General features: G+C 38.5%; 2 protein-coding genes across 14 annotated transcripts in view; one reads left to right on the forward strand and one right to left on the reverse strand.

The window, feature by feature from the left end:
* The window catches only part of Rdl (Resistant to dieldrin), a 77,466-nt gene extending 64,813 nt beyond the window's left edge, over positions 1-12,653 (forward strand). For 4 of the 9 annotated variants that reach the window (XM_083090712.1, XM_083090709.1, XM_083090713.1 and 1 more), the window contains exons 8-10: positions 457-605; positions 2,344-2,503; positions 3,082-12,653. In XM_083090712.1, coding sequence (XP_082946838.1) covers positions 457-605; positions 2,344-2,503; positions 3,082-3,227 — 455 coding nt within the window. In that variant the 3' untranslated portion in view covers positions 3,228-12,653. Of the gene's footprint in view, positions 1-456; positions 1,598-2,343; positions 2,504-3,081 lie in introns of those variants that run through there. The other 5 variants (XM_083090716.1, XM_083090714.1, XM_083090717.1 and 2 more) reach the window with 2 other exon arrangements.
* Positions 1-12,721, reverse strand: part of LOC145966563 (uncharacterized) — a 66,807-nt gene that overhangs the window by 51,835 nt on the left and 2,251 nt on the right. The gene's annotated exons all lie outside the window — the stretch shown is intronic.

Below are 12,721 nucleotides of genomic sequence, written 5' to 3' on the forward strand. Positions count from 1 at the left end.
GTTATTGAGAGACTATCGTTACGCGATAGCACGGAGCCTCGAAAATCGTTTTCGCAAAGCGTTCGCAAAAGCATGAAAAGTCAATGCGGTGAAAGTCCCGCGGTTTTATCCAATCGATCAGCTAACACACATTGTTGCGCGCTTTGTACACATACACATACATACACATATTGTTGCGTTTTCATAACTGCGATCGCGAGTACCCCATTACTTACGACACCAAGGTACTTCGCCATCGCGGTGCTCTGCATGGCAGGGTTTCCAGGGAAATGGCTTTCTTTCATCTGCACGTGAGCTCTACACAAGTACCGGGAGCGCAAGCATGAGTGAGATTCTCGACGGATGGAAGTGGGGCCCGTGAAAACCGGGCTTTCCGCCCGGGTCTTACAGTGGCAGACGTGTCGTGGCATTGAATGGTTACGTGTTTTCATTCCCGTGGATTCTTCTTCTTCGCAGAATACGCCACGGTGGGCTACATGGCCAAGAGGATTCAGATGCGGAAGAATCGTTTTCAAAAGATAGCCGAGAGCATGAAGGCCGCGAGTGAGAATCCTGGACCGCCGCGCGTGCCCGGCGATCACGGCGATCACGCGCCTAAGCAAACTGTGAGTAACGTCGGCCAAAGCGCCGTCGTGCCCGAATTTCTTTTCTTCCATGCGGAATGTCGTTTCGTCACCGCGAAATTTTACCAGGAGATCCAGATGTACTAATGCTCCTCTGGACGAGTTAACACGCTTTCTTTCAGCGCATAGGCGATCGGCTCTGTCGACGCATCCAGACGTCGATCGTGGCACAATTATATTTATCATAACATAATCATAATATATATTTGATTCATGATTTTACGACTCCCGACAGTTACAGTAGTATGGTACTAATATTAGATAAATAATATCGATGTTTATTTCGTCTACATCAGCACAACGAAGAGAGTACCATCGCTCGAAATCAATTTTAAGCACACATACGCATATGTAAACAAGATAGCGCGTGGTATTGAATTATGTGGCAGTTGTCATAAAAATTCAATATCTTTAATAATCATCGACAGGAAACGGACATTAGAGTTACTCGAGTTCTTATCCTCGTCACAAGGGCAGGCTCAACAGGACGGAGCCGAGCATTATCCTCCCTTCCGGTTCAGCACATATTCATCGCGCGATTTAAATATGCACTCTTCCCCCCAAAAAACACAGCAGGCTCGACTCGTGAAAGGTCAAAAGCTAAAAGGTTCTGCGAGATGAATTCCCATTCGGCCGCGCAACACGCCGGACAGCGTGTTTCGTACCACGGATACGACGCACTATAAATTTTCTTTTAATCTTGGGTATTGTGCAGACTGGAAAAATAAAAAATATTAAAAGACCGAAAGAAAGAGAAAGAGTACATTGTGAGGGAGACAGAGAGGGAGGACGAAAGAAATAAATAGACAGGGGCGAACGAAATGGGTGACAAGAACCCTCATAAAGCGTCGGCAAAATAAGATATTTTAATTAATTATTACTAGACGGTTAATTATTTATGATTACTCATGATGATAAATTTTCAATAATAACTGTATATGTAACTGTATATATAAGTTATATATATATATATATATATATATATATATATATAACATTTTTAATAATTACATATTTCTTTCAAAACTTTTACAGCTAATAGTTATCCCCTTGGAAATATTGGGAAAATATTAATAGATTTAATATTTTTGATAATTTCATTAATTTTATTTTTTCAGAGAAACGCATCTCCCTTTGATAATAAGAGTAATAAAAAACTGTTAAAATTATCCCACAATTTTACATCATCCTACAACATGTAGAACGTCTATGTATGCAGTCAATAATATTAACTGAAATGAACGAAAATATTAAGTTCTAATAATAATCTCGTTAATAATTTTCGCGTTAAATAGAGATCTATTTCCCATTTTGCATCTCATTCCAATAGTATTTATATAAGTAGCACCATCTACACAGGCTTTTAATGAAACTTTCACAAATCTCTTTTGCTTGAGCACGAGCAGTCGCACCGCGCGTTTCTATAAACCGCGGTCCTTTTACGAGAGACTTTCCCTTTTTTTACACTCCGAGTTTAGCCGAATAAACTAACAGATACGGGTCGCGCAACAGCGATCTAAAGGCAGGTGAGTCTCTCGAATACCGATCGCCCCGATAACCACATAAAATCAGACATCACCGCTATTGAACGATAAAAATATACAATGCCCGGCCCTCGGTGTCGCATGCCAATCCGACAAAGTAAGGGGGGTAAACCTCGGGTGAGGAGCACCCCACGGCAAACTGCCGTGTCTCTTGTAAGTGGTCCCATGTTGTCCAGGAGGTGCGGTTCAAGGTGCACGACCCAAAGGCACACAGCAAAGGTGGGACACTTGAAAACACCATAAACGGTCGCGCCGATGAGGAAACGGCGGGCGCACCGCAACATATTATTCATCCTGGCAAGGACATCACCAAGCTCTACGGTATGAGTAGACCATGTACGCACATTTATCACACTATTTAACCCTTCGCCTGGCAAGCTATCAAACAGAATATTCGGTTCTTAGCTTGGCAGGCTGTCTATTTCAACGAGCTTCTGTAAACGGGGCATATAATAAACGTCACTGTACGGCTTAACCGTCAGCGAGCTTGTAAAGCCTCTGGCGTGGCATCATCGCCGGGCCCGACGAGGCCGTCAATATGGATATCGAGTACTTTGAACTTTGCCAAGATTACGCAATTATTCACGTAGTCGATGATGCCACGCGCCTGCGACCGTTGTACTATACATATATATATATATATATATATATATATATATCTTTCTGCGCTTCAATCACCGTCCGAAATCGCTTGTCACCGATGCTATGAAAAGCTTCTTGCATTGAGAAATTTTTATATATATATACGATTTATTTTCAAGCATTACGATGCACTTATATTTAGATGCTTATTTCTTGTACTCTCGAGAGAGAAACGGCACCGCGCGAAATCGGAAGCTCACTGAAATATGCAATTTTCCCCACGATTCTGCGCGCCATGATTGTTCTAAGTCATTTTGACGTTCCTTAAACAGGCATCACGCCGTCGGACATCGACAAGTATTCCCGCATCGTGTTCCCAGTATGCTTCGTCTGCTTCAATCTGATGTACTGGATCATTTATCTCCACATCAGCGACGTAGTTGCGGACGATCTCGTGCTGCTCGAGGAGGCGAAGTAAACGACGACGTCGCAGCGCTTCGAATCAAGAGAGGAGAAGAGAGGAGACGAAAAGTGCAGGGGCAGAATCGAACATTTTACACGTAAAAGGACAAGACGAGAGCCGGTTCGCGAGAGAAAAGCGAAAACGATTCGAGGAAGATGAATCGAGGCGCAACTACCGGCGGCTACTCGGAGAGGCGAAAGGAGTAAGAGCGAACGACAAGCGAGACGACAGGAGAGCGCTTGTGTCCATCTCGAGAGCGCTGCAACTACTTCTTCACGGAGGAATAGCGGACGAATACAGGCAGTCACGCGGTCGCGTTAGATTCGGAGTAAGACCACTTGCTCGCGATCACTGGAAAGTATAAAAGCGAACGCTTTCGTAGGGTCGCCGCGTCGTTTCGAAAGAGACGTGGCTTTGCCAAACGCGCGTTCCAACTATCGCGCGACATCGTGGCTACCGCGCTTTCTCCGGGCAGATGCTCTCGTTCGTCAATCAACGATCGAGCTCGCGTAAGCCTCGGCTAACGTCGCTCTCCACGAGGTGTCTTCGTTAAAGACTCGATATACATATATACATATATATAGACGTATCGCGCGATATGTAGGGATATATGTCGCGGCGCAAGCGAAACGGGCAAGCAGAAGCTCAAATTTCGAAGGCGAATCTACGAGCATACATACCATAAAACATTGCCAGGTATCTCTAGGTATTCCTAGTTCTTAAACGGAGAAAATACCTTCGATATAAACACTTGTCAATTTAGCCACCATTACATAGTAACGTTAACTAACGCTAAGGACAACACCGAGACTCGTCGGTTTGAAGCGACAGTTCAATCGAGAGCGGCTCGAGGGGACGGAAAAATATAGGATTATCGACGTTCGTCGAGGTCGAGGATGAATCGTCGCTCTGTCAGCAGCGCTCGTACGCGGACGGAGGAAACGTAGCGGAAATCGCGCGATGGCATGTGTGTGCGTGCATGCGAGCGAGCGAGAGAGAGAGAGAGCACAAACGAGAGAAAGAGAGAGAGAGAGAAAACAGGAAAGAATGAACACGAGCGTAAATGTGTGCGTGAAAGCGCGCGCAGAACGAAGAAACGACGGACAGAAAAGTTCATATTCCGAATGAAGATAAACGATGTACTATTGGAGACTGGTGCGACTTATTACTTAAGTAAGTACAGTATAAGTATATGTATATTGACATATATATATGCGCGCGTACGCGGCCGCGTTAGATACGCGCGTGCATGCATATTAGTTACGTGCGTGCACACGTGCGTACGCAGGACGCGTACAGACGATCGATAAGCGAGATCTACCAAAAAAAATAAATAAAATAAAAAACAAGACAGACAGGCAAAAAGAGAGAACTGCGCGATGAATAGGACGCCCACGACGAAAGCGGCTTCGATTTTGCGATGGCGGCTTCTTCTCAGCATCCGTATTTATTTGGATTATGGCCAAGTTAAAGCCAAGTCTCTCCTTTCATTTCGTAGAACTTTTTTACGATTTTTAACGGCGCGACTTTTTGTATTTTTCTCTGCATGTACGACTTGCGCGCGTCGTCGCTACGTGAAATCGTGTAACTCTCGTCACTCGTCCTCAGGGGCGTCTTTCTTTGTACGCGTATACGTGCGTGTGCACGCGGCTCAATCGGGAGTACTCTTAGCTCGTACTACGTAGTCGCGACTGTTTACATAGGGACGTATGACGATTATAGATCGGACGTAAAAACATTCCAATCGAGTCGAGAAAATCAAGACAGTTAGCGAACCAAGGCAGAATACAACTCTCTCTCTCTCGACTCTCGTTGCACGATATCTACTTTTACCTGAAAAGGATTTCTGCAAGGAAATAATGAACATATATATAATTAACGCGAATATATATACACGTTATTTATAATCAATCAAAATTAATAGATATGTCTCATTTGATTAGATTGAAAGACAAGGAAATAATGAGAATAAATTTTGTATAATCGCGATTATCTTGTGTGTGTTACTGCAGAATTCTTCAAATATTTCTATCGAGTTTTATATTTCAATTATGTGTCTTTATCGCTTACGATAGTAAAACATAGTCGTTGAATTCTATCGATTTAAATCGCAACTAATTCTGTCAACTTTTCGTCTATGATACTCACAGAAAATGGAAACCGCGAGATACAATTTCGCTTTTATCTACATGAATTGCTTTTAGCTCCGAGCGTATAACGATCTTCTTGTCCAAAAGTATTTTATTATGCAAGCAAATATTCTTATTAATTTTAATTAATATTGATTGCATGATATTTTACTTTTTTTCTTCCATGCTCGCGCTTTCTGAAATCCCACTTATTTATAGATCATGGGTCACTTGCAAGAAGCTTCCAAAAACATATACTCGTAAAGCTTTTCTCTTTTACCTGATATACAGATTATCCTGATAATCTAGTATTTTCGTTTAAATTTAATCAATTTTTTCTTAATGACGATGACTAAAGTAGATGCCATTTTTTTAATTTTTTAAATGAGAAAATTATATGTATATTTTGATAATTAAATTTTTAATTAAAACTTTATTGATCTTGATTAAAAATAAATTAAATATTAAATTTTATTATTTTATATTGAAACTAATTCATATTAAAATTTTATTATTATATTATTTTATCATTATATTTATACAAGTTTAATCCTCACTTTTTAAAAATTTAATTCGTTAAGTTCAAACATCTGTAATATAAACAACAATTGTTCGATATTTTCTTTTAGCTAAACCTTCAATATTTGTGATTTAGGAAAAGCGCGCGGAAAAAAAACTTGTGGTACATTCCATATACACGTATATGTACATGCACCCTCTCTTTTTGTTGGTTTCTCTCTCGTCCTTCGGACCTAGCGGCTGACTGCAAGCTGGGCCATGGAAGCTTACCATTCAGGATATCGACCAGCTGACACGCCCAACCCACCCCCCGACTCTTTCTCGTCCCTTCTACGTTATCGTTCTTACTCTCCCTCTCCCTATTCTTGTCCTCCATTCTACTTCGCAATCGCCAAATAGTCCAGTTATACCAAACGCTCTTGTCAGTCGCTCATTTAATAAGGAGATCCTTGCCTTAGTACTTCGCAAGAATTCTTTATGAAAATAAAAATCCTTAGTCGGGGATTCTGCCTTGGACCGCTACCCTCGGATATTTGAGAGAAACGAAAGAGGGATAGTCGTATTCGAGCGTCACGTTCTGCCAATGTGAAAACGCGAAATCATGTGATTTTTATTAGATAACGTCAGTTACCTTTATCGACTCCATTGGACGTTACGAGTATCGGGAATCGACGACTATGTGATATACGTAGCATTCGTTTATAGATACGCTTAAATTCAATTAACAATGTTTCTTTTGTTTAGAAAGCAACACTTGAAGTATGCAAAAAAAGTTTAAAACAAATACAAAATACAAAAAGTATTTCGTCAAATCGTTTAATCGTTAAAACTAAAGATACCAAAGTATATTCGCATCAACAGATTTTTTTTAATTTTAATTTATACATACGCGATTCAAAATACGCGTTTTTTTCTAAATAATAACGAAATATTAAAAATAGTATTTTATAAGATACTCGATAGCATAACAAATTAAAAAAAATCTCTTAAATATATTAATATCGAGATGTTTTTAAATATTTTTAGATGATTGTTTTGTTTGAATTGGCATTGATAAATCCAATTCTAAAATGGTTGACACTAAATTCGCGTGGATAGGAAGAAACTTCTAAAATGTTCAAGTATTTATATCATTTTTATATTCCCGAAACGTATTTGAAGATTATTAATTAAAAGAGAGATTAAATAAAACTGTCACATTTTGATCGCGTTTCTGATCCGCGAATGAATGTAGTATCGAATTCTATTATAGAATTCTCTTCAATACGCTTTGGCTTTTCGTATTCCTTCGGATATCGATGCGATTACACAACACTCCGACGCTCACACTTACGCCCTGTGTATTCACGAAGCACAGCCGTGATAATTCTTCACCACGGATACAATCAACCGTTTCCGCGGTAATTCTTTTTGCGCGGACATAATCGATCGTTTCGCAGCGATTTATTTCTCGCATTTTCCAAACACTCGAGCATTCGATTCTTGATCGGTTCTCTCGGTCACGCGACAATGCAATAACAACGGTGCGAATTATCATGCGCGAGAAGACGCAAATCGTGTGCCTGGCCCTCGTTCGTTTCTTTCTTCGGCTGCGCTCGTACATAATATGTAAGTATCGATACACTTCCACGTCCGCCCCAACCGGAAGCATTGTGTGCAATTTATATAACTCTGTACATCCGTTATCTACTCGGAGTCTCTATAATAACGAAAGAAGAAGGAGAAAGAGAGGATCTAACTCGTTTTATCGTTGTGATATATTCTATGATAGCTATATGCATTTAATCGCGCATGTATTATGGCATACGTATATGCGTGCCTATTGTTTACACCGAATCCTTAAGCCGGGCAAACAAACAGCGGGAATTGACGCGTCGATGATAAAAAATAATGAAAAATTCTTCCCTAGGTATAGGCATGTAATTAAGTATAAAGTAAAATAAACTAATTAAATATTATAATAATTAATTATCTGCACGAATAAAATAATTAACGTAACAAAAATGAACGTATGTATCTCGCGATATAACGTATAAATGGAGTTTCGAGATCGCGAATCAGTAATGAATGAATAAAAATTTCCTTTCGGATACGCAATGTTAAATCAATTTATTAATCGTTAATGTAATGTCATCAACGATGAAGGATACTTTCACAATTCACAATAATTAATCTCGCAGAAATTAACTATTTAAGAACAATGATGCAAATTTGTTACAATTCTATAAAAATTTTATTCTTCATTCTCACTTAATCCATTCATTTATTATGATACTATAGAGAATGTCTTGTTATCATCTGTAAAGTACTAATAAGCAATAATAATTAACATAAAGCTTAATTAAATTTCTGAATATATATTTGCTTTATTTTAACATTCTTGCTTGAGAAAACAATCTAATGCTTTGAAAGATTAGATGACGGAAAACTTGATAGTAGGAGTATGTGCAATTCCATTTATTTGCGATAATTTAATCGCTCAATGCGATCCCTCGTGTCGAATATTTAAAAAATTACGTGCGTTAAATGCAAATCGACATACGCACATCGTACAAGACGCGCCAATTCCCCGGAGACACGCCACGGCCGACCATTATTATAATTAGCCTCATTGAAATTAGTATTACCTTCGTTATTATTTTTATTACCGTTAACATTATATATGACCGTTTAAGAGAAGGTTAAATGATGATCTCTATTCTCTGCTAGGTTGAATACTTGCGTTACTCGGCGGGTACTTATATATCGCATATAACGTTACCAAATAGATGAAGTCGTTATATAAAGAGCACTATCGACGCGCAAGCATCTTGAAATTTAATGAAATGGAGAGGATAAAAAGGGAGAAAAACAGAACTATTAATATTATATAAATCGATCACCGTGTAAATACGAGTTTTATACAGAGCATTGTATTCGTTAAACAAAGAGAGTACCTACTGCGAAGTAATATGTATATATATATACGCATATATATACATATATACATATTATATATATATATTATACATATACACATATACATATTATATATATATATATGCAAATGTAGTGCACACGAAATGTGACTGTTCGCACATATTTAGGTAAATCACTTTTAAAGTATAGGAAAAAAAAGAAAAAACCAAAGTAGACTGGAAGAACGTCGGGGGCAAGGGGAGGAAGGAGGGAGGGGGTCGAAACAAACTCCAAAAATGCGCGTACGTTCATTCATTCATTCGTTCGTTCGCTCGTTCGTTCGTCCATACGTCCGTTCGCAGCGTATATATAAATCATGATAATCGACAATTCCAAATTAATTACTTGGCGATCATCTATATAAAATGGCGAATTCGCAAAAATATTTTTCGCGATCGATAAAGACGACTAGAAGAGTTAATCTGTAGGCTCGTATATAAATTTTCATGATTATCATTATGCATAGATAAGAACAATTCTACGTGAACGAATTCTACGTGTGATAAAATTTTTTGTTCGTACATCTATGTATTAGACATTCGCAATCATTATTCATCCGCGGATGTAAACGTAAAAATTGCTCAAAACATGGTTGTCAAATTTTCAACTGATGTATATAAGTCACAAGTAACTTTGAGTTTTGACAGCAGAGAAATAATTGTTTGTAGATAATAATATATATCTAATATTATAAGTATTGATGCGCGCGTAGAAACATCTGAGGAGGTTTCTCATGTAAACTATTCATATAAACAAAAATCTTATCTCAGATTGCATTATTTCATTTCATGACCAAATGATTGTAGATGCGAAAAATTATCAATAGAACGTGCTCACGTCGTACAATCGTCGTTGCCGCGAACGAAAAACTCTTCTGGACGATATACAACATGACAGAATCCGCGCCGCGCCGATGTGCATACTTTGACAAGACCACGACAGTTCAAACTGCATTGTAACGAAAACTGCCAACTTCATATTGCAATATACGTTTTAGTCAATCGTGGCGAGAGAGGAGAGAGAGAGAGAGAGAGAGAGAGAGAGAGAGAGAGAGAGAGAGAGAGAGAGAGAGAGAGAGTGGGAGGCAGGAAGATGCAAAAAAATGACGAGAAGTGGAGCGAGCAGTGAGACTGCGCTATTTTTAAGTGACAACGAGAAATGTTGATGAAATTGTTATCTCGATCGCGTCGATTAATCAATGCAGAATACTTCACGAAAGATTCCTCGATATTGATCGATTAACTGATTTATCGATAATTGTTAACAGATAATTCCGTGATCCTAGAATAAATTCACATAGGTCGAAAATAATTTTTAATTTATTCGAGACAAAAACATAATAAAAATATCAAAGCTATTCTAAATGATTTCACAAATCTCTTTATGATTTCATAAATATTCGATGAATATAAAAATGTAGCGTATTGTATATGGCTAACTATGTTGCATTTTATCTTATTATATATTATATGATATATTAAAAAGTTATTTCATGTTGACGTTCATTTATACGATGCAGAATTTTCATCAGTTTTGCGAATATTTATATTCGAACAAACAATTCAAGAAGGAATAAATGAGCGAACAATTGCAGCTAAACATTTTTTACTCTATGGTATTTATCAATTAGGGTTTAATAGAATGCGCTGAACGCTGAAATAAATGTGATCGGCAAACATTTGTAGAAAATTGAGAAAAGAGAGACTCGTAACTTTAAAAACGAAAAATACGCGATCGCGGTTTATTTGTCGGCCACAAGCGAGAGACAGATCGATATGCAGATCGTTTGCATTTAACCAGAGTCCTGAAACATCTCCCGCTTGTCGCCGCAAATTCCGTAGTTTGTACCAGCTGCTACCAGATAGTTGAGAATTTCGAGCATCATCGAATCGAATTTCAGGGATGCAGCCTCCAGTTTCTATCGCAGTTCGTTTTCCAAAGGATCGCATCCTTCTCATTCATCGCAATCGAGATCGTTTCGTGAATTACCTCGCGATTGATCTAGATCGACAGGGAAATGCAAATACGATGGAAAAATGCGTCCCTACGTGCGAAGACGGGAAAGTTTGCATTGCTTCGCGGAAAGCAGGAGAGTGTGGATCGGCGAACGCGAACGAAACTCTGAATGAAGGAACGAAAACGAAAGTATGGCGAATGCGGCGCGACGAGTCGTCTCGACGAGAGTACCAAATTCTAAAATGTATTTAAAGACACACGCTAAACTGCATTATACTGTAGAAACGTATTCTACTATCGTAAATTGTAAGGAGGACAATGTAGATACATACGTACTTAAATACACAGATACACAAACACAACATGCAGTCGCTGCACATTATACACATAATATACACGAGATACACATCAAACACATAAAAATATCCTTATAGATCGGGCGAAATGCTATTTCTCGAAGCGATTATATATATATATATAATTAATGATATGTATATATATATATATATATATTTATATATATATTTATATATGTATATCATATACCGGCACTAGGTAGACAGGTACACGTACCAAGTATACCTACACTACCTACAACTTTCTACTCGGCTTCTACGCCGATTATGGGAGGCAAAAAAAGAGTGAGAGAACGAGAGTGAGACAGAGAGAAAGAAAAAGAGAGTAAGAGTGAGAGAGAGAGAGAGAGAGAGAGAGAGAGAGAGAGAAAACGAAATGGCTGACGAAAAACCTGATGTAAAGGTGGAGGAGTGGCATGTAACGTTCGTTTGTGCGGCACACAATAGTGCGAATATATGCGTAATAAGCTTAGACATAGACTAATATAGATCTGGGAATATACGAGTGTCTGTCGTAATCGGAAGTGTGTATCCGTTCGTGTAAAAATGACGCGTGTCTACCGCATACATCGGAAGTATGTACGCGTGCGTGAGAATCTCCGTGCTCTATATCCCATTGCGGAAGTTCCTGTTCCTCGAGACGGCGACAAAAAGAGAAGAAAAGGATTGCGGGGATGAACGATGACGAAGATGACAAACAAACTTATCGAGATTTTGTAGATATTATCCGATTCGCGCGGGGGCCGCCAGATCTATCCGAAAGATGAGGTCGATCCTTTCTATTTTATGTACATACGAATATAATTTCACGAGCGAGTCAAGGCTAGATGTACACCTGACAGTTTTATTATCGGCAATCGGAGGAAATAATGTTTGATTCTAAACGCTCTTTCTCTCTCTCTTTCTCTCTTTTCCTTAAATTTTAATTAACAATTATCATATATGTATATATGTTGACAATTCCCCTATCTTTTATAATGGCACGTTTTAAAATATCATGTAGCAAACATTGGAATTATTAGCTCGCATCAAATGTGTAATATTTTATATCGTAAAAAACATAATGTTTTAAAAATTCTCTAGAGAAACAAAAATGATAAGTGGATCTACCATCATCAGCGCCAATCACCAGCGGTGATTACAAATTTAAGACAAGTGATCTGGAAAAGACACACGAATGATCGATTATTAGATATCAATTACTTAATTCGCTTTTCTGAAAATAAAGAGAGTGAGAAAATGAAAGAGCGATACTGTGTTTCACATACACATCTTAAAACAAAAAGAAGAAGGAAATCGTTTTGAAAGAATAAAACTCTTAAGTATACATCTGAATAATCTGACGTGAGAAAAGTATTACACACTAAAAATGAAAAAGCGGGAAAATACGAAAAAGCGAAAGATGTCTGTTAATAGAAAGGAAAAGAAGGTCAGATCCCGGCAAGCGCCCTCATTTACGATTAGCCGCGCGCTATTAAGGCCATTTTTTGTAATATCCGAATAAAATGCATGGTCGATGATGATGTATGAAAACTTACTCACTTATTCTCCGCGATCAAACGATTCAACTTCTAGGGACTTGAAAGGACTT

The sequence above is a fragment of the Camponotus vicinus genome, unplaced genomic scaffold, assembly GCF_025532165.1.
Source record: "Camponotus vicinus isolate PSW18456_S1 unplaced genomic scaffold, iyCamVici1.0 SCAF_2, whole genome shotgun sequence".
Taxonomy (NCBI): domain Eukaryota; kingdom Metazoa; phylum Arthropoda; class Insecta; order Hymenoptera; family Formicidae; genus Camponotus; species Camponotus vicinus.